We start from the raw sequence: 21,871 nt of genomic DNA, 5'->3' as shown, positions 1-21,871 counted from the left end.
ATGCGCTTTGTGAAGGGTGAAGGAGACTTTTGCTGCTGACAGATGGGGCCTGGGCGCTAGCCTGATCGAACGGACCACCACGAATTGCAGGCCTGTCTCCTGGTAGGAGAAAGGGAAGGGGGATTTCCTTACACTTGTATCTTGCATTTTGAACTTGGCTTCATTAAAAGGATGTTGGAGGTTTCTGTGGCTAAAAAAGTGGTCAGAGCTCAGAAGACAGCAAATCTCAATTCTTTTCTTCGTTTTTCTCCTGGCCAGTTTCATCAGGCCATCAGCGTGTCTACCTTGCTACCCTACCCATAAAGTGGAGGTTATATTCATTTTAATACAGTATTTGAGACATACGAATATGGAGAACTATCGATGAGTTACGTGTCCTTATTTATTCAAATTCTCGTATTGTTGAAGCATTAGCTGTTTTACCTTACCTTGCTGCATTTTGCCTGTACTAAGGACTTCCCATTGTCTTGGGATTTTTTTTTTTCTAGAAACATTTCCATTTTCTGGGGAGGAAGATGTGAGTGACCCAGAGGCTTTGAAATCCTTACTTTCCCTCCAGTGGAAGAATAAAGCACATAATTTCCAAGCTGAGAGAAAATTCAATGCAGCTGCTGCCCTGAGTGAGCCATACTGTGCTGTCTGTACCCTCTTTTATCCCTACAACCAGGTAATTCCTGACACTGCTGCAGATATATGTATGAATCAGTGGTGGGTACTGAAGGGGTGCCTACTGTATAAGTTGCGATGCGGACTTTTATAAGAAAGTGGGAAGACTCGTATAGGTTTGTGCACCACAGAAGTGTGTTTGGATCTGGCAGAGGCAGTGCACAGAGCCTTTTCTGTGTTTTTCCTGGCATTCAGCTATCATTTTTTAAATCACACATGCAGAGCTTTGCACTGCAAACACTAGTTCATTCAGAGAACAGAAATAGTGCCATGCTGGGCATGCGATCGGTGGTGTTTAGATATGTGCATGGACTTCTGAATATTTGCAAACAAGCAACAAAACAAAAGTTTGCTCAGTAAGCATATACGTATTTTTTGGAAATTATCAATGTGGTTTGGAATATGTCATGAGCAGAAAGGCAAATTTATCAGGTGAGTTAGCTGTTTGCCCAGTTGATTATTGATTTATCCTTGCATGCTCATACAGCCAAATATGGCTCTGAGTGTCTCCTAGGAATACATGTTTTAGATGTGTGTATTCATATGCATTGGAAGATTTTTCTGAGAAAAGCAGAACCGCCACCTCGCCTTCCAACAAAACCTCTTGATTTATTATACAGATCGAAAACAAAATGTCAATCCAGGATTGCTAGATGTTGTTGTGTAATGATTGTAAGGAAAACTGGATACAGCTGGGCTGTTTTAATCCATTGTTTTTAACTCTGGTTTGCTACCAGAAACCTTGAAATGTCCTTCTGGAGAAATTCTTGCAGCAAGAACAGGGAAGGATGCCAAAAGGATGGGAGAGGGGGAGGGGGGGGGATCTTGCTATTATTAATATTTTCCTTTCCCCCCCCCCCCCGTAGTGTTTTCAGCTGCAGTTTAGGGATTCGATCCCTAAAAGTTTACACTTTTACAGAAGAAAAACAGGGAATACTTTTCATTATTCTGACACTTCTTTGAGCTTTCAAATTAAATTACAAATCCCAGTACATGCCTAAGGAAGAGAGAGGAGCAAAAGACGGGGGGGGAGAGGGTATGTGGGAAATTATAGGAGTTTAAGTTCATTATGTATGCTGTGTGGTGTCAGGTGTTGGATGAAAGGAAGGGATGATTTTTTTTTTTTTTTTTTTTTTTGCAAAGGATGTCCTCTGACTTTGAGGCTAAAATTATTTTGGTTGGGGAAGAGGAAGGTTCCATCTGATGATGTTTTCTCTTTTAAGTCCTTACAGATGGATAAAGAGGCTATGCAGGTCTCTGGAGGGGAGACCACCTCCTTCCTCCCCATTTCCAAGTGCGGACAAAAGACCAAGCCTCTGATCCCAGAGATGTGCTTTACCTCAAGTGGAGAAAACACAGAGCCCCTTCCTTCAAATTCGTATCTAGGAGAAGACGGAACCAGCCTCTTGATATCCTGTGCCAAATGCTGCCTGCAGGTTCACGCTAGTGAGTGTTTCTTTCTTCACCAAAGCACTTGGGTGTTCAAAGATAGCTCACAAGTTTCTTTGCCTGTATGTTGCCTACATTCAGGTTCCTTCTGGGCATGCTTGCTGTGCCTGCGGCCCCCCCTTTTTCCTTTTCTGACGCTAGTGTGTGCGTTGGTTCCTTGAGTCTGTCTCGGCAGTAACTGTAACAAATACAGATATTCTTTCTACTATTTGTGTTGCTGGCTGACAGATTCTTCTCTGTGTCACAGAAAATGTGCATGTTTTCTCTGTAAGCTCTGTTGGTAGGCCTAGAGCATGAGGAAACAAGGTTAATATAGCCATGCATCTCTAGATGTAGGAGCACTGAGTAAAAATCCTCATCTTACATGGGCGTGAAGATCAGTCACTGATTAAACCCAGCCCAAGGGAAATAGCAAAGGAAGGAAAAAGAGATACAGTTAATGTAGTAAGTCAGCCTCCATTTCCAGACTTGCTTTGGAATATCCCCTGTTAACAAAGCCATGTGCAAAACTGAGTAGCTGCTGGAACTGCAGCAGATCAGCCCCTAAAATGTTTTCAGCTGTAGGTTGGGCTCCTGTTGAGACAGTATCTGTTAGAGAAGAGTCCATTAATTATTGGCCACTTTTCTCTGACACATCTGTTACACACTGGTCTTCTCAGAGTTCAGCATAAATGGATTCAGTTTCAGGAGTATTTTGAAGAAAAGGAACTTTTTTCAGTGCCTCTCAAAACTTGTGCTGTCCAGATAAACTTTCTTGGATCACAGGGAGGAAATGTTCTAGATCCCTTGTGAGTTAAGATAACTGAGTCTAGATTAGAGCTGAGCAGAAGTTTTAGGTGTATAGCTAGTATACAAAAAATGTTGAGCAAAGTATTTTGCAGACATCTCAATTTCAGTAAATAATTTTAGTCAAAGTATCAGGGAAAGTTAGAAAATTAGAAGTTTTTTTTTTTTTTGTCATCACTAAATAAGTGCTTCAGAGTCTTTTTAGACTAAACAGTGCCAGGTGAGATAAAGTGGGAATAGAGTGAAAGGGGGAAAAAAAATTTTCATTAGGGATTCCACATCCATGTTACTGTAGTAGAGTGTGAGCAACTTAGCTGTACCTGTGTGCAGTTCCTCCTAACTAATTTTGGTCTTACGGTTTGTATTACTGCTCTTTTAAAACTGAAGAACATCCAAAACAGACATCTTTGAGCAAGGCTTGTTTGTGATGGGTACATTGGCTTACCCTCCTTTTATTTTGGCGCTCTGTCGTTACAAGGAGCCTGTTCCTGTGGGATATACGTTACCTTTTATTTTTGTAATAAAGCAGAAATCACAAAGCTGATTGCACTCTTTTCATTTGTTCAAATATTGGCCTGTTGGGTAAGGTTGTATTGTTCTTGTGTGCATCGGAGATTATGGAGTAGTTTCTGAGATATGCTTTATTAGTGTGTGCTGCTGCTGCTTGTAGGAATGGCACTTGATTACAAAAAAGGAACATATGTCTGTTTGTTTCTCTGATAGTTATGTCTAAAATAAGATCTGATTAATCCTGATAGACTGTACCTTCATTGTAGATTCTATGACATCTAGTTAACATTTGCACTTGCACTAGGAGATGTGACAAATTACTGTTCAGCTGTTTGATCTTGACAGATGGGAAGTCTTATTTGACTTGCATCAGCTGGAATTACTTTTGTTGCTCCAATTCTATAGATCAGAGGTCACCATGCAGCTCAGCACGAACTGTCTCTTGTGGAGAACTAGAATACAAGTTTTATTTCTGTCTTGTATCTGTGAAATATGGTCGTTTCAGGCTAATAAGAGTGTATGGTGCAGAGTGAGTGTGAGGATAAAGACTTTCTGAGGAGGAAGACTTTCTTACTTCACAAGTTGTGGTCTCTGCAGCAGTCAGACCAGAGATGCTCCATCTCGTACATCCATGTGTCTTCAGTAGGCTGGTGTATCGAAATGGTTTCAGTGGCCAAACTCTGATTTGGGAATAGTGTGATGTGGGCAAAGTGGTGTTAATCTGCAGTCTCAGATGGGGTGTAGGGCACTCAGCATTTTGTTTCAGCAGTGCTGGGCCCTTGAGGAGAGGATTTAACTTTGCGTTCCAGTCTGGTGTGGTCTGGAGTGGCTGGTGGTTTTCTTGTCGCTGCACTTCCAGGCTGTGATATCCATTTGATGCTGCTGCTGAGAACCCGTTTGGCTTTATTATAGGATTGCAATCTTCAGGTATATTTTGGCTAACCTGGCAGTGCGCTCTAAAACCATTTGGCAATCCGCGTGTTAAAATTTCATTTAGAAGTGCCCTCAGCCAGCTGTGATAGGTTGTGACAACAGCGCAAGTACATACAGAGAAGGAGTCTTCTGCGAAGGTTTCTAGGCTTTTGAAGTGCTGACAAAACCTATAAAAAGAGCGTATTTTGCTTGTTTCTTTAGGATCTTTGACACAGGAGAATCTGGAGTTCAGTAAGCCTGGCTGCTTCTCCTCTCATATCCCACGTCCGCCTAGCTGGGCTTGAAGCAAGAAATCAGTGCTGAAATTTCAGCCTGTTGCACACAGCTTTGAGCTGCAGCAGTATTTTAATTAAGGGTGTCTGCTTCTGTTTCAGCTCAGTTTCCAGATCAGATTTTTTAGACTCAGTGCCTCTATCCCTTTTCTAGGTTTGGGGTTGAATCTGCTTTCTTGATTTGCCGGATGATAAAAAGAGAATTCAAGCATGGAAGACAGCTATGGATCTATATTATTGACTTTTTTTTGACATAATATTTATCTGGTTAAGTGGCTGATTTTTATAAGTCAGGATATCATGGCAACCTCAGTGTTTCCTGAATATCTTCTTTTTAGTTTAGTTCAGTAATTTGAGTGTTAAATAATTTCCTCTGCAGCTGAAATTTTACAGTCAGTTCTGCTAGGATAGGTTAAGGCCATGCAGTGAACTTTGTGTTAGCTAGGATGCTGCCAGCAATTTGTGATACCCATGTTTAATTTTCTGATGCTGTATTGGCCTTATTGCAAGCTTGGGGACATGGAGTAGATCCAATTTTTCAGAAGTATTTGTATGCCTTCTGCCCGTTGTCTTCAGTGGCAAACCTTAGTGCCTTTTACAGAATACTGAGGGCTTTTTTGTCTTATTCTTCTGTCTTTATAATGAGAATAATACCACATTCCTATTTTGGTGCTGTGGAGAATAAACATGTAGGAGAATTTGGTACTTACATATTTCAGTAATTGATGCTCTACAAAGTCAAGCGTTTCTAGCATTTTCTTTTACCTGAAGTTAATAAGTTTAGATATTGTTAAGTGAAAATACAGGAAATGCATGTTTTTAATTTTGTTGCAATGTTACTGTGTTTTTCCTCCTTCATAATACCACTTTACGAGATGCAAGTGCTTCAGTCATGCTTAAATTCAGTGGTCTTAGCTGTTAATGACACGTGAGTGGATTCCAGTTTTTGTCTGAAGGACGAATGTCCTGCTATGGCAGTCCTTTCTAAGACCTGCCAGTCCCAAATTCCCCCTGCTGAGGGTGACTTTCTTATGACCTTTGTCTGAGCTTAGACTGTTAAATATAGTTATTCAAGTGCTACATTTGATTTCAAAGATGCTTCCGAACTGAACAGTCAACAAGTCAGTATTACATATGTGTTAGCAAAACTCTAAAGGGAATAATTTGATTTCTTTCAGGCTGTTATGGAATACGTCCTGATTTGGTGAATGAAAGTTGGTCTTGTTCACGGTGCTCGGCCGGTGCGTGGGCAGCGGTAAGCATCTGCTCTTCCAGAGACACCAGAAAACTTATTGTGGGGATTAGTTAGATGCTTCAATGGAGATGGGTGGTGGGAGTGAACAGTTTGTCTCTGTGTCCCAGACATAGCGTAGTCAGCTTGGGGGACCAGTAGGCAGTCTGGGAGCCCCTCGGTTACCTTTTCAGTCCAGCTCTGAAGTAGTTTTGTTACTGCAGGAATGTTGCCTGTGTAATCTCAGGGGAGGAGCTCTTCAGAGGACCACTGATGGGCGGTAAGTGATGTTTTTAAATATTTTGTGCTTCCATACTGCGTCTAATATTCTAGTGCTGAGTTTGGTTTTTATGCTCAGGATAACATCTAGTTTTGGCCTTACGGACATAACTGCCACTCCCTAAATTGGCAGGGTAAGCTCCAATAGCTCTGCTGTCTTATACTCTGGACCAAACTTTTCAACAGCAGAAGTACTGTGGCTCTGAGCACTGTTAAATTTGGTTGATTCTCAGAGAAAAATCTTTTCAGAGAATGTTTAGCATCGTGCAGATGCGTAGGAAAGGAAGTTGATCCCTGTTGTTCCAGAGACCTTTATCTTGTGCAACCATGATTAACAGTCAGTTTGTAATGTTGCCAAGGCTGCCAAGCACCATACATATGCTTCAGTAGTGTAGATGAGGGAGTCAGAGAAATGTTAACTGCCCTCTGGAGTGTTTCATAAATATACTGTAGGTTTAAAGAGAAAATTCAGATAATGGTAGACACTGATGTCTCTCTCTCCCTCTCTTTTCAGGTGGATCCATATAATCTGTGCTATTGCTGTCCCTGAGGCCCGTTTTCTCAACGTAATAGAGCGTCATCCTGTGGATATCAGTGCTATTCCAGAGCAAAGATGGAAGCTGGTAGGTGTCTCTTGTCTTTCTGTAGCAAATGTTGGTGAATGAGAGCAAAGAGAAGATCTTTAACTAGACAGAAAAGTACTACACATTGTATGAAATCATAAAGCAGCAGAGATTGGAGGTGATGTTCTTGCTGTTATTTCCCACAAACGCAGCAGGGAGCAGTATCATTTGGATGTCTTCTGAGGTACCATCTCAGAGCTTTGACACACAAACAAGTTGTGATTACCTGATCTGCCTTTGCTCTCTAGGAGTGTGCTCTTAGGCTGTGCAGAGCCTACAGTGCTTACCCACCGCTCAGTCAGGGCTGAGCTACCCGAAAGCCTCATTTACTGAAAGTACAGCGCAGCAGCAGCATGAGGGGAGACAGTAACCAGAAAGAAGCTGCTACGTGCTAACGTGCTAATTTGTGATTTAATTTGGCTTTTCTTAAAATGTTTCTTTGTCCAAGAAATCTCTTTTAGAAATGAATAAACATTTCTTTGTGACTATGACTGTAAGGTGAGACTCTGTAGAGATCTTAAAAGTCCAGTTACAAGTTGTTACTTAGTTGTAAATAGCCTCATCTGAGGGATTAGTAATGGATGATTCATTAGCTCAGACCAATTAATCTTCATGTTAGTTAATGCTCCATCACTGTAGTGTGTTATTGCAAAATAAATTGTGCTTTTGTGGCTTTTTTCGTACCGAAGTCAGTTGGGCTGTCACTTGGGAGTGGGGTGTGGGGGAAGGTGATGTTAGCAGTGATGCATTGGCTAGCGTTGATGTATTTGTTAACTGCGCAGCTATTTAGTGCAGGCAGTCCAGCCAGGGCCTGCATGAGAGATTAGGAAGAATCTCTGCTTCTAGAGTTATTTCTCTGTTGTGGAAATGGGTTTTGTACACAAATGCGAATGTAAAAAGCATTCATTATTCCGGTGGAGTGATGGAGCAGTGTGATGTGAGAGTGATAAATCTTGCAGCACTGGTTCTTTATGGATCGTCTGACATTTCCAGCATGCATCCTCTTCATTACCAGCACTTGCAACGATGAACTAAAAATCCTTTTACACAAGACTCACTTGTATTGCTTAATGGAGCTTCACAAGGAAACATTATGACTTAGTTTTTTAACTCTTCCGTGGCTACCTTACAATTCCATAGAACCAGATTCTGTATTAATTTGTGTGAAACTGTTGCTGTGTTTTTTTCTGAAGCATTGGCTATTCATTCCAGAGCCTCTACACAGACCTGCTACCCCCCCCCCCAGAGCTAGCACAACTGTTAGGAAGTCAAGAGTAGACTTTCAGCCTCATTACTCTATGTTCAAGAATGTCATTAACCATCATATTTAGACTGATTGCAAAAATCTTTCTGTTCTCTTGGTCTTTATTGGTGAATGCTGTTATAGTATGTATCCATGTACCATCAATGTCTGTTGAAAACAGCTTGTTGGTGTTGTCACTGTATATGATGTGGCTTATGGGTGGAGTTTGTTGCAGGAAAGAAAAAATAAATTGTTTTAAGCTAAGACTTGAAATGAGTTTTAGAGTTATGAACTGGGTAAGTATACGTTAAAAAATCCTTTTGGACAGGAGAAAGTGTAGTGTGTGGAGAAGTATAGAGGAAACTTAGATGGAATAAGATTGTGCAGAGAAACATGTCTATAAGCCATCGTAAAGAGTTTTAGCATCCTTAATAGTGAGGAATTTTCAGGTAATTCTTGGAGCAAATGAGGGAGTCTGGAGGAGTTTGAGAGTGGGGTTTTTTCTTTGTTTGTTTTTTGGAGCTGTTTAGCAGCATTTAGGAAAATAAACGGAAGGGGGCTAAAAGAGGCGGTGAGGTTGGATCTCCTGGTTGTGGCAATGATGGAGTTGATGTTGTGCTAGCTAGAACTGGAGAGGTGGCCTGTGTCACTGAAACATGATGGAGCAGAAGAGAAAAAATGTGAGGGTTGTGAGTAGTTCAAGTGAATGAAGGTAATGAAGGAAAGAAGGTATGGATTATCTCTGATTATTTTTGCTTTTATTTTTGTTTTTGAATATTTGCATTGTTTTAAGTTACAGAGGGAGGGCTGGCATGCTCCAAGAGTTGCAGTGACCTGCCTGAAGAGCATGCCCAGGTCTGCAAGCATGCCCTGGGCCTCCCCTTTAGAGCATAGTTCATTTGCGTGCACTGCATCATTTTTACAAATGCAGCTTGCATGCTTCCTGATTAATGGTGCATTATGGGCCTCTGTGGGTAAATTATTTATGACGTGGAAATTTGGAATAATTAGCTGTCATTCCATAGTGGAGTAAATGAATTGTAGTGTTCATCATGCAGGAGACAGCCCATTTCTTACTCTCAGCAGTGATCTGATTCTCTGGTGTGCATTTATTGTGAAGATTTTCCTCCTGTGCTTTAGACCTTCCCTCTTTCTGCTACCTCCCCTCCTTCAGAAAATTTCTTTTAAGTCTGCGTGTGTGCTGCTTTGCTGTAACACGTAGCACTGGTTGCTCTATCCCATCTCCCACACTTCTAGCTCTCCGACTTCTTCACCCTTTCCACCATCTTCTGCATTTCAGTCTCGCTGTAGCTCACATTTTTCTTTATCCTATGTTGATATTTGCTCTGAATATTCCTTTTGCGCCGCTCCTTTGCCTGTCGTGAGGAATTTCTCTGCCGCTAGGGTGTCGTTAGATGCGCGTTAATCCTTCCGGCTTGGAAGAATCCCGTTTGCATCAATAAAAGGAGATTCCTGAGACTCGAGGGTTAATGCTCCCTTGAGAGGCAGTATTGAGCACGCTGTATATCAGCACTTGTCCCTGCTGGCGAGAGAATTGGGTATTGACAGTTTAATAATGAGATCTCATTGCTATTGACTTGCTTTCAGTGCCGCGTTCCCGCTGTGCACTTTGCTGTGGTGCTTATCTAGCTTTTGAACATGGTTTACAGAGCGATAAAGGCATAGCTTATTAAATACTAAAAACTACATTCTGGCAACACTAGGGCCCTGACTTTGAATTTCCTGGCTTTTGTTAGTTTAAGTAAAAAGACCAGATTAATCTTTGGTGTAAACATTGACTTCAGTTAATTCACAAGAAATGAATTTGACTTATTTCATATGCATGTGGGATAGACCCCAATCAAGGGGTGGGTGTAGGAAGAAGGCATCTCCCTCTCTTGTGTGTGTTTTGCTCTGGAGGAAAAGCAAAACAGTCTTTGGGGAAGGAACAGTCTTTTATTTGCCTTGGCAGGGTGTCGTACCTAGCACAGAGGGCCCTGGCTCTTAGCTAGGTCCCTGTGTACTCTGATAACACAAATAAAACCTAATATTGAAATTTGGCAATGCTTATTTTGCATTTACTGGATAGTTTATGATATGTTACTGCTCTTAATACTTTTGAGGATGCACTTGTAAGGTAGCTCACATCTAGAAGCAGAGTGAATTTGGGCTTCTGGGAGTTGTCTAGGCTTATTGTGTGATCTTGGGCAGCTTACATTACATCGCTAATCCCAGGGGATGTAGTAATTCATACTGATCTTACAATTTAGGTCACGAGTTTTGTAATGTTGCCTACTTTGAGCACTGCTTTAATGGGAATGAGGTAAACAAGAAAGGTGGTGGAGCCTGGAAGAGGGGAAGAAAGACTCTGGTATCAGACACTGCAGAGAGAGAAAAAGAATCTGTCACTCATAGTACCGTGGTATATTTATAGGACATTTATATTTAGATGAGCGGATGGATTGGGAAGGCAGTCAAGCTTGGGGGGAGTAGCTGTAGCAAACCAATGTAGTGTGTTTTGGAGACAGTAACCTAGAAATGGGTGCTAAAAATCACTGCTTTCCCCTGTTCCCCTCCTTACAGAGGGAGATTTTCTCTATAATAATTAAATTCCATAGCTGTATAGTCAGATTCATGGGCATATAGTATCTCCCAGGATCTTATTTATATGAGCTGTTTTAAACAGTGGCATTCATTCTGTCAGGTAATACGCATGTTCTTTGTCTCCCTGTGTGATACTCATTTTTCCCTGATTTGCCGTGTCTAAGCCTCAGGTAAGGCAAGGTCCTGCTGTCCATCAGTGACAGCTTCGCTAGACTTAAAGATGTTAAAAGCTAAAAATGGTGTTTCCAAATAGATCCCTGGTGTATTGTACAAGTGAAGTGCCCAACTTAAGTCCCTTTTTAGATTGGGATTGTCAAAATCTGGTGTTCTGTATTCCTGAGGGGCTGGAAACAAGAATTTGGTGCTGTTAGGGAAGGAGGAAATATATCTTATTTCCCACTGACACCTAATGCTCACTTCCAAGTCTACAGGGCCATAAGGCTTATGGTTTTTAAATCTAATTATCTGGGGGTTTTGAAAAACTGTTCTAGATCTGTTTTAAAAGCTGTCATGCATCTTAGTTGCTTTCCTGTCCCCACTAAGTGCTGTTTAATTGGGTTAGGGTAATAAATAGATCTCCTTTGCAGAAAAACATTCTAAAAAACACTGAAAGATTTCATACCTTTTTCCCCTAATTCTGATGTTTGGTACAATGGTACAACTTTTGGTTTGGTACAGTCTTTTGTATTTGCAAAACAGTGACTGAGTTATCTACTATAGCTAATCCAGCATGGATACCAATAAAACTTTTACAGGTGTGTGTGCGTGTAAAATAGATAATATTTTTGTTTGATTAGATAAAATATTCTATTAGATCTAATAAGTATAATGTTCTATTAAATTTAATAGAACATAATATTGCACAGCCATCCTGTGTTCTGTTCTGTCCAAAAGTGCAAATATTTCCTAGCAATGTGAAGATCCAGCTGCTGTTTGAATTGAGATGCATTTTATAAATCTAAGGCGGATGTGTATTAAGTTACAGCAATTCTATCATAATACCAATCGATGTATGTTGATCTGTTATGTCCTCCCTTTCTCCCAATCCTCCAGCGAGCTCAGTCTGAAATTGGATTCAAGCCCGCCTCAGTGTTCAGCACGGTTCTGGAGGAATGGATTACCGATAGATGGTTAGGAGTCTAAAATATTGTCGTGTACATGGGAATGATAAGTTAGCATCTGCTGCAGTTGCTTGGCTTATGAGTGATTCTAGGCAAGCGTTTATAACTGAACGAGCGATTCCAGAAGTATTTGACTTAACCTTATAGTATGAAACATCTCCTCTTCTGGCTGTGGGTCCTGGGCTCTAACCACTAGTGGGGTAGACTTTTCTGCTGTGTCAGATGACAAGGTGTCAGTATGTTGCGTTAAAGCTGTTGCTGACTTTATCTTTGCCTGATGTTGACCCGCTGTGTTTTGTTTCTTTTTCTTTTTGTTCCAGAAATGTGTGTACTGTCGGAAGCGAATGAAGAAGGTGTCTGGTGCCTGCATCCAGTGCTCGTACGAGCACTGCTCCACCTCCTTCCACGTGACCTGCGCGCACGCTGCCGGCGTACCCATGGAACCGGATGACTGGCCCTATGTCGTGTCCATCACTTGCTTCAAACACAAAGCAGCTAACCACAGTGTAAGGCTTTTTTTGCGGAATGGTTTCTCTGCGCCTGTATTTCTGCCACGGTTTTTGTGATTGCCAATTATTCCCTTTTCTCTCCGCCACAGATCCCGTTTCGGAGGGAAGTAACCCTTGGACAGACTGTGATCACAAAGAACCGGAATGGACTCTACTACAGATGTAAAGTAATTGGCATGACGACACAGACTTTCTATGAAGTAAACTTTGATGATGGTTCCTACAGTGACAACGTTTACCCAGAAAGCATTACTGTAAGCAGCTCTCTGTGGAGACTATTGCAGTTAGAGATGAGTATAAAGCATAAAATGCACATTCCTTCTGTGTGTGTTGGGGTAGAACAAAGTAAAACTTAAAAAAAACATGAAAAAAAAAAGTTGCTGCTCACATAGCAAAGCACACACTGTTCTTCATTACCGTCTTTCTTGTTTATGACTTGATCTCATTTCGGACTTCTGTTCTTTACAGAGATGTACTGTTGCTATGTGCAGATGCCTTAACAGAAAGCAATGTTTAAGTTGCATCCTATTTGTTTTTTGGGGGTTTTGGTTGAATAGTCTCTTATTTTTCCACTGACAAGTCTGATTCATGGGGAAAGCAGATTATCTGTGAGCACTTCTGGTTCAAGATGGAAAATGCACTTAATAGAACGTATAGAACAGGTTGACTTGTCAGGACTCATGTATTTTCTCTCTCCAGCTGTGCTATTGATTCACCGTGTGAAACAGAGCAGGTTACCCCCCTTGTTTATCTTGCTATAGGAGATTCAGTGGTTTGGGGTTTGTAATAAATTTCCTAGAACTGAGTACTATCACCAGAAGTAGGTGCAAGAATTTATTTCTGTTCTCTCTGGGGTTAATGGTTTTGTTTGCGATGACTGCAAGTAATTACAAGTGCAGAAACTTCTTATAGTCAATTATAGTGTTATGTAGCAACCTCCTTGAGTAGTGATTGTAACAGACCTCTTGGACTAGTTCTTGAGCTTTATTTGTGTTGGTTGTCTGACCTCCTTCACTGTCTCTCTTCAGAGCAGGGATTGCCTCCAGATGGGACCCCCCCCAGAGGGTGAGTTGGTTCAACTGCAGTGGACAGACGGTATCATCTATAAGGCCAAGTTTATTGCAGCCCAGATCAGTCAGATTTATCAGGTAGGTATAGAAGATTTCCCATGTACCTCATGTCAACGTGTCTGATTGTTACACGAATTCTGTAGTTCACTAATGCTAAAGGCTTGCTCTGTTCATGAAGAGATAATTTGCCTTCCGAAATCAATATTGCTGCTAGTCTGAAGAGAAATACGGTGTTAAAATAAGATCAGGGCTGAAGGTTTTCTATGGTAGAATGTGGATGTATGGATATAAACACCATATGTCTACACTATATCTGCTTTTAAAATAAAAAATAGATTTGCAATTTCCCTTACGGTGGAAAACATGCCCAATTTTTTGTTTATGGTTGTGTGGTTTCCAGCTGGAGAGAAGAAATAAAGGTTAGTAAACCAACAGGATCACTTAAAGCCAATACAGGGTTATTTGGCATGAAGTACCTTTCCTCTTGAAAGTAAACAGCTTTATGAAGACAAAGAAACAATACTTATTTAAAGACATCTTAGTGTCCGGAAGCTGTCTCAATTAAAAATCGAAGCTTTCCCTTGCCCTGTAGCAAGTGCTCCCTCACCAAGTATTTGCCAGTATCAGGAAGCTTCTAAGCAGGAACTTTCCCCTAACAGAGGACGTGTTGAGGCCATTTGGCTCCACTGTGGGAGAAGAGTTTTATGGCTGAGGGCTCAGCTTTGTTAGTGGAATACTGAAAAACAGCTCCGATCTGACCTAGGTCAAAAGTGACCTAATCAGGCTACTCTCCGATGGCTATTCTATGGCTTGCGCTAAATGAGCTCATGACCTGCAGTTCCCAGTGAGTCAGTATCTACATAATTAAAACTTTCCTTGACAATTTGAGAGAAAGTAAGGGAAAGGCTGGGTCAGGAGACTACTGCAGGGGGGAAATAATCTTCTGGTCATGGGAAGGTACTTGGCAGAGGAGCAGCAGCATGTGGGAATAATGTCCTGCTGCTGCTGGGTGAGGAATTAGAAGCCTTCAATGTCTAGCCTCATAATACTCTCACCATCTCCATTTTAAGGAGAAAAAAGTAGCAGCCTGTTCTTTTTTTTCATCTTGGATTCTGTTCCACAGAAAGGATTTTGGTTGTGGAAGGTCATAATAATCAGCAAAGGAAGATTTAATCTGGTACACAGCATCAGCATTTCAGCACAGAAGGTTTTATAAGATGCACTACATTCGATTAAATCTCTATTAAATGGTTCCAAGAAGTTGAAAATTATGGGCATTTGGAAAGTGGACTTTGTGCATAGCCTTTTGAAAACCGCATGCTGGAATGGAATTTACAAAGGACTGTTATGTTAAAGAGGTTGATGTCTCTGTACGATTGTAAAAGGCAGAGGAAATCCCAAATCTTGTGTGTGTTTGAAAGAGGAATCTTGTTTCCATTCTTTCTATATAGAATATTTCGTATCTGTGTGCAAAAGAGCACAATAATCCATGTTGTCAGTTAACAGTCCTTTTGGCGTATATAATAGATGTTAACTGCTTCAGAGAAGATGGGATTTGAGGTGACCCTGGTTATAAATAAGTACAATATATAGTTCCATGAAGATCTATTTTTATGCATGCTTTCCAGTTTAATCACAGTATAGGAAATTGTCATTGATTTCTCAAAAACAAAATAATTTGAAATAGGCAATTCCACTGATAGTGCCAGATGATGGAAAAATATGCATGAAGAGTACAAGTCTGTGTTTTTCAAATCAAGCAGTTACCTATAAGTAAATCTCTTTTCCATGGGGAAAATGGCCTGAATAGCTTTCCACATTGGTTTCCTATGTCGACATTTTTTTTCTATTATTATGATGCATCTCTTTGTCTGTTTTGGAATAGGATTATATTTAACAACACAGAGGCAGTTCTGATATAAATAAGTGTGTTCATAGGAAGCTAGCATGGATTGGCTTTTGCATTTTAAATTTGCCCTGTCTTATTTTGCAGCAGCTTCCCAGTTCAAGTCTCTAAGCCTCTATTTTGTGTGCTAAGATTGGGTGTGCATATTTTTTTAAAAAAATTAGCCTGAATGACTGTCTCTTAACTTGCTGGAACGTATGTTGTAACAGGGGCTTAACCTAACTATCAATAATTTGGAACTTTAATAAACAAGATCCAGCAAGCCTTTTTGTGATAGTTTAGGATGTTACTTCCCTCCGATGCCAAATCCACCCCTCCGCTAGAAGCAGAGTACACACAGGGGGAATGGCAGCAGGGGTTCACGTTCCCTTCTGACTCTGTTATGGTAGCGGTGATGTGTAAAACCAGAGGATAAATGGGAGCAGTAATATCTCAAACCACTTCAGCAAGGCTCATAAGAGCTTGGCTTTCAAAGCCTGTTCTCCCACCTGCGTAGTTGTTAGAGCTGCTGTATGTTGCTCAGTTAAGAGACCTCAGTAAGCACTGCTGTACTTGCACGACTGAAAGACCTCAGCAGCGCAGGAGAAGGAGGGTTCAGAGCACCGATGCTTTCTTCCTGCTGAATTTTTCCAGTCTGAACCTGATATCCCATATTAAACTGTGTTGCATGTTTTTCTGAATTATCCAGGAAAGCATAATAAGCCTTGAGCAAAGGAAATGAGATTCTCTTAAAAACTTTTAATGGTTTTAACATTTTTATGTGCACACTTTCATGAATAAACGTTCCTGTAGCATCTGATGCATAATTCATTATATAAGCAGTGCTTAGTGAAAAAGGTTTGATGTGAGGAGTTACCAGGATTTTTTTGTACCTGGCTGATTATTACTGCTTGTTAAAATACAGATATTTTTTAGTAGCTGGTGTTGTTCTTATGACGTGTAAAAATGCTTTGTTTAAGATGAAAGAAGTTCATATTACCACAAAGCTACAGCTGCACCGTCTGGCTCAGCCAGAGGCAATGCTTGGCATGGCCTTGGGTCCGTTAAGGGGCTGTGCTTGGCATGATCCAGGAACAGGTGACTGCTCAGGTACTGTATGTGTAGAGGTCATCTACTTATATCATCTTCTTAAATACCTGCAGGTGGAGTTTGAAGATGGTTCCCAACTAATGGTAAAGCGCGGTGATATTTATACCTTGGAGGAAGAGCTTCCTAAGAGAGTGAAGTCTCGCCTGGTGAGTATCAATAACAGAAACGATAAAATGGCTGTGGCTTGCAGTACTTATTCATGTTTTCTCAACATATTGTTTAGATATTAGGTGAAAAGCAGTCTCTGCTTTCTGCGGTTGTGAAATCCCAAGCTGTTCATGAAACACGTAGAGTTAAAGAAATCCATGATGTAAATACTTGAGAAGTCTTTAAATGATTCTCCCTTTCATGAGTTCAGACCTGATTTGTGTTCTGTGGTTAAGAGAATATGTTCATATCGCTTTACACCCTGTAATACACAAATTTAGTCATACAGACTGCCATTCTGTCTGATTACTGCCTTTCATCAGTCAGGTGAATTGGCCTACAGCTAAGTGTTTTCTAGAGAACTGATTAGTGGCACAGGACGAGACCCCTGTTTCTCACCAAATGGGAGATTTACAACATAGCTTTTATCTATAAAGCTCTCATCTAAAAGATCAGCCTATCTTTAACTGCATAAAACTGAATTATTCAACCTAGAAAAACACAAAGGACTTATTTCATAGCTTTTTGTAGTTCCAGATTTGCTGGATGTTTTCAGACCTGGTGCTTTGACCTTTTAAAGCCATCTCATTTAAACAAATGATGAATTTGGATTCCATGCCAGTGGAGAATACACAGTTCTCCTCTTCATTCTGAATATCTGTAATGTCAGCTACTGCATGACAGGGATGGATCCACAAAATTAATTTGTGGTAAGATTGTGGGGTTTTGTCTCTTTTTAAGAGAAAAGGTCCAGGTCTCAACCTTTCATTAAGGGCGTATGAATTTCCATGCCAAGTCAAGCCAGTGGTTCCCTGAGCCCTGTCTTTCTCTTGCCACTAGCAGAAGCGTGAGATGTGCACCCTCGGAAATGGCATGTGGAACAACTGATGTCAGTTTGGAGGAAAATTTTGTTGGTTTATGCGAGAAATCTTTAAAGCTTTTAACCAAAAAACATTTGTAAAATGCTTACAATCTTCATAATGTGGCTCTGGATGATTTCTCTGTCTTCTCTTATTTTTTTTGTCTCAATAAGCCTGAATTATGCCTTTTGGCATAAATTTTATGGGTTAATAATGCAAAGAAGCATCCTGTTCTGATTCCTAGGTACACAATAGTTCCAGTAGATAGATGATGTACACAATAGTTCCAGTTTATTTAAACTTGTCCAATAATGAAGGCAATGTGTTGGAGCCCTGAAATACAGAAATGGGAAGGAAATGTTCTCACTGCAGTGGAAGCCATCAGGCTTTATAACTCTTCCAGAGAAAGAGGAATGCATAATGGAAAGTGAATAAAAAGTTTGAAGTCTGGTTGAAAGCTAAGATTCTTCTTATGTGCCTTCTGCTGCCAGAAGTTAGACTCTACTCCATGGAAGTGAAACTCTGTGCTTTAATGCAGAACAGCTGAACAAAAGAACAAAGCAGTAGGAGATAATTTCTACCAAGAAATGCATCTCTTTTGACAGTGTAAGAGCAGTACGAACAGCAGCAGTCATTTGCACAGTGATCTTGGCCCCAGACACTTTCTTTGGGCTTCTTCTAATGACATCAGGGAAGTCCCAGTTTCCTGTGTGCCTTCTGCTAGGAATGAATAACCTGAAGAGACGGAGGATAGGAATAAACAGCGAATTGGCAAGGCAGGATTTGAAGTGAAAGATACTCTGATTCAGAAGGCGGCCGACTTGAGGGTTTCTTTTTCCAGTCAGGTTTCAGAAGCCCAGAGGTTTTTCTTTCAGCTTTGTGCTTTGCGTGTCTTGGAGTTCACTTTTTTTGCTGCAGAAATACTCTGTACCAAATTGTTCGCTGCCTTGTTATCCCTGCTGTCTTGTTAAGCAGGTGTGCTCAACAGTTTGCGCACGTACCTCGGTTTTCCTGCTGTGCCTCTAATGATTGTACTTTCATGTCTCCTGCAGTCCCTCAGCACTGGGGCCCCTCAGGAAGACGTATTTTCGGGAGATGAAGTGAAAGCAGCCAAGCGCCCCCGGCTGGAGAATTCCAGGAATCCTGAAGATTACGGACAAAACCCAGATTACTTGGCCTTTATGGAGAGCCTGTTGCAGACACAGTACCAGCCTGGAACTCAGAGCAACATGTTTTAACCAGGATTCACTAAATACGACATTAACCCTTTTCAACCCTGCGGAAAAACTACTAGGAAACTGTGGAATAGAAGGCCAGCCTGGTGCAATAGCCTGCTGTGAATTCCTTTCATCTACTCTTGGTTTGGACTGCAAGAAAATCCTGTCTGGCTACATGCTACCTCTACTCTGCCAGACTTGTTCCTGACCAATAGAATAGGGAGCTTGAGACCCCTTTAGACAGCATTTCACATGGAGACTTTGGAAGAGTTTGTACTAATGGAGCTCCATGACTGGCTCCTTTTTATAAGGCTTGGAAAGGGTTAAGATTTGTCAAAAATGACTTTTTAAAACATGTCAAACTCTTTTGTCTTTAAAGGTGCTATTTCATTGACTACTGAAGCAGCCTTTGGAATTGTGATTTCTGTACATATAAGTCACCTTTGTGAAGTTTTCTATAAATAAGCATTATTAAAAAAAAATGCAAACAAAAAATAGGAAAATGAAAGTTTCCACAAACGTTTTTCTAGATTATGGCTTTAAACCAGAAAATGAATAAAATCCTCCCCGCCACCCCCATATGAAATGTGACTTATACTACAACGGGGAGAGCAAGAGCAGGTGTCCTGGGAAGTCCAGGGTTCTTTTTTGTAAAGAAACACTATCTTCTTTGTAATCTGGGGAAGATGGGGAAAGAAATATTTCATAGCTGGGATGTTTCTTACAGGTAGTTCTGTTTAAAGACATGCGATAGATGTGTGCATTTCTGCCATGTCACCAGGAAGGGACTTAGGGAAGAAACGGCCAGGTTTTGGTCCTTCTCGTCTTCTTCCTTCCCCATCTTTGCCATCACAGTTGCTTTCTAGTTAAAAAACAGCATGGCTTTCAGTTAAAATACGCCACTCGGTTTTGGCAAGTGTTCTGTTGCTGCTTCTTGTGTTAGCTCCTTTACAAGCCGTTCCCCTTCCCCACTGCAGACTAGAGCATAAGGGACTGTTCTAGCGCTCTGGTAGGCATGTCTCCCATAGGAACCTTTTTCCTTTCTTTGTCTCCTTTGTTTTCTTTCTTCTTTTTTTTTTTGAGTTTTGCTTCTTACAGTTGTGAGAATCATTCCATGACAGAAGCCTGGGAGGTGTTTGTATGTTTTTTTTTTCTTTTATCTTATTAAAGAAGAAATTCCCCAAACATCTTTGTTGTGACATCCTTTACTTAAGACTGAGCCTTTTGAGATACTTTGGGGAAGAGGAATGCAAGCCCTTCATTTGATTGGACTCAGTTCGCTGAGGACTGAACGAGTATTAAAGGCAAAAATAAATCCTGAAGTATTGAGTGGGCAGCTCCCACTTGAACACTTGAAAATCACCTCCGGTTGAAGAGCTGTTATGGAACAGTGTTTTGTAGAAGAGCCTGATCCAAAACCCTACTGAAATCACTGGAAAGTCTTCCACTTTCTTTGGAGGATTTTTATCTGTTCAGAGGGAAGGAGAAGGTGCAGCCCTAGTCCAGAGCGGTGAGGGGGACCGTGGCCTTGAGAGCGTTTGGGTGAAGGGGGGACAAGGATACGCCGTACCGCTCACTAAATGTCTTGGCCTGGCAGAAGCCACTGTGAGATAGCAGAGCTATCCAGAATGCTGCACAGCGTTCTTTTCCACTTAATTCCCTGAAATTACTGGACAGCAAAGAACTATCTTTTTTTTCCCCCCCTCCTTAAGCCCCTTTGCAAGGCGGTCGTTGTTCTGTGGAGAGGTTTTTCAGCAACGATATAGTTGGATCTTTAAGGGAATAAGTGGGAAGGATTTGTGGGCTAGCAGATGGTAGATTAGCATCTTAAGAGACTCGATGGATATTAAACTGTCCAAGTGAAAGAGTGGAAACAGAATAAAGCAAGTTTTGGGTTTGGTTTTCCTTCTCCCTTGAGAGGATTGGAGTTCCCTTTATTCCTTACCTGCCTCTGCTACGGGTTACTTTGTGTGTGCGTGTCTGTGCGCGTGTGCATGCGTGCGCGTTTCTAAGTTTGAAACAGGGTTTTTCTTATTTCTGAGTTCTGACCTTTTCAATAGGTGTCTCCAAAAATGAAAAGCAAACTGCGAGACTAATAAAAGTTTTTAAAATTGGCAAGGTTCTTAAAAGCCTCGGTTGATGTGTCATTTGGTGAGAAGAGTTAGTACCTAGGTGAACCCCTTCCTTTCGTTTGCTGCTGCACCTCTGTAGCAGCTACTCCTACATAGCTGTGTCCTGTCGGTTAAGACATGATTTAGCAGAAACCTTGCTTGTATAAAAGGAAAAAAATGGATGTTTTATCAGTTGCCAGGCCACAGAGAAATATTTAAAACAATTGAAAGAGAATTTAAGCAGCAGAGGACTTTTTTTGGAGGGGCAGGGGCAGGGTGGGGTGGAACGGGTGGTTGTGAGCAATGGGGAATTTCCTCTGCATGTTAAAGTCCTGACTGAAATAGCACCGTTACTGTATTCATATGTAGTACCTTTTAAAATACTATTTATATTGTAAAAACAAAGTGTGTTTCCTCACCCCGTATTCAGACGATGAGTTATGTTTAAAAGTGAATCTGGAACTGTAGAATGCCCTTCCTTGTTGCTGGGGTTTTCCTTTTTTTTTTTTTTTTTTTTTTGTTTTGTTTATTTTTAAATCCTCCTTTTTGGTTTAGGAATGACTTGTGCAGATTATCTATAATGACCATGTTGATGGCCTCTGTGCATCAGACTATTGCAAAGGAAATAGGAAATGCACATCCTTACCCTCCCCTTCCTCCAGTGAAATATATTTGTAAGTGTCTGGTTATGTGCTATAAAAATATTGATTTTTTTTTTCCCTAGATTAAGGATGTGATGTATTTTTTGCATATTTTTTTCTCTGCCTCTAGGTTCATAATGAATTAAAGGCTGTTGAGCACTTCAGAGTTACAATTTTTGGGGGGTTGAAGTCTCTTCATTTCTAAGTTTAAAGTCTTTTGCACTGCAGGAGAAGAAAGCGCCCAGGTCTGGTTGGTAAAGCTGACTGATAAAGTGAGCCAGGAGAAGCAGAGACTGATAAGCAGGAACCTTGTCCTCTCCTTCCTTTCTGTGAACCACGCAGGAGAAGGTCTGTCATTGCATCCCTTCTCAAAATCAGGAATTGAGCTGAAATGTGGTTTTGGGCCAAGGTCCAGGATTTGCGCTAACAGGATCTCTCATAAAAACATTGATTACTGAATAACCAGAGGTGATTCTAAAATCCTTTATCTTAAAACTCACTGGTTGCTACTTCCTTCTTGAGTCTGCCTCATAGCCGTCTGGTAGCCTCTCTTTCTAGCCCTTAGAGACCATGCTGATATTCAACCTCTTAAAATACCATCCTT

At 41.0% G+C, this 21,871-nt stretch overlaps 1 protein-coding gene across 2 annotated transcripts in view; it reads left to right on the top strand.

Annotated features, from left to right (window-relative positions):
* KDM4B (lysine demethylase 4B) overlaps positions 1-21,440 on the top strand; it is a 93,909-nt gene extending 72,469 nt beyond the window's left edge. For both annotated transcript variants that reach the window (XM_064497559.1, XM_026105934.2), the window contains 10 exons: positions 489-667; positions 1,890-2,112; positions 5,795-5,871; positions 6,072-6,127; positions 6,641-6,749; positions 12,038-12,223; positions 12,316-12,480; positions 13,255-13,374; positions 16,345-16,437; positions 18,351-21,440. In XM_064497559.1, coding sequence (XP_064353629.1) covers positions 489-667; positions 1,890-2,112; positions 5,795-5,871; positions 6,072-6,127; positions 6,641-6,749; positions 12,038-12,223; positions 12,316-12,480; positions 13,255-13,374; positions 16,345-16,437; positions 18,351-18,536 — 1,394 coding nt within the window. In that variant the 3' untranslated portion in view covers positions 18,537-21,440. The remainder of the gene's footprint in view (positions 1-488; positions 668-1,889; positions 2,113-5,794; positions 5,872-6,071; positions 6,128-6,640; positions 6,750-12,037; positions 12,224-12,315; positions 12,481-13,254; positions 13,375-16,344; positions 16,438-18,350) is intronic.
* The last annotated feature ends 431 nt before the right edge of the window (positions 21,441-21,871 follow it).

Source organism: Dromaius novaehollandiae, chromosome 25 (assembly GCF_036370855.1).
Source record: "Dromaius novaehollandiae isolate bDroNov1 chromosome 25, bDroNov1.hap1, whole genome shotgun sequence".
In the NCBI taxonomy this organism is placed as follows: Eukaryota; Metazoa; Chordata; class Aves; order Casuariiformes; family Dromaiidae; genus Dromaius; species Dromaius novaehollandiae.
Note: the sequence above shows the minus strand (reverse complement) of the source record. Positions and strands in the feature narration are given on the sequence as shown.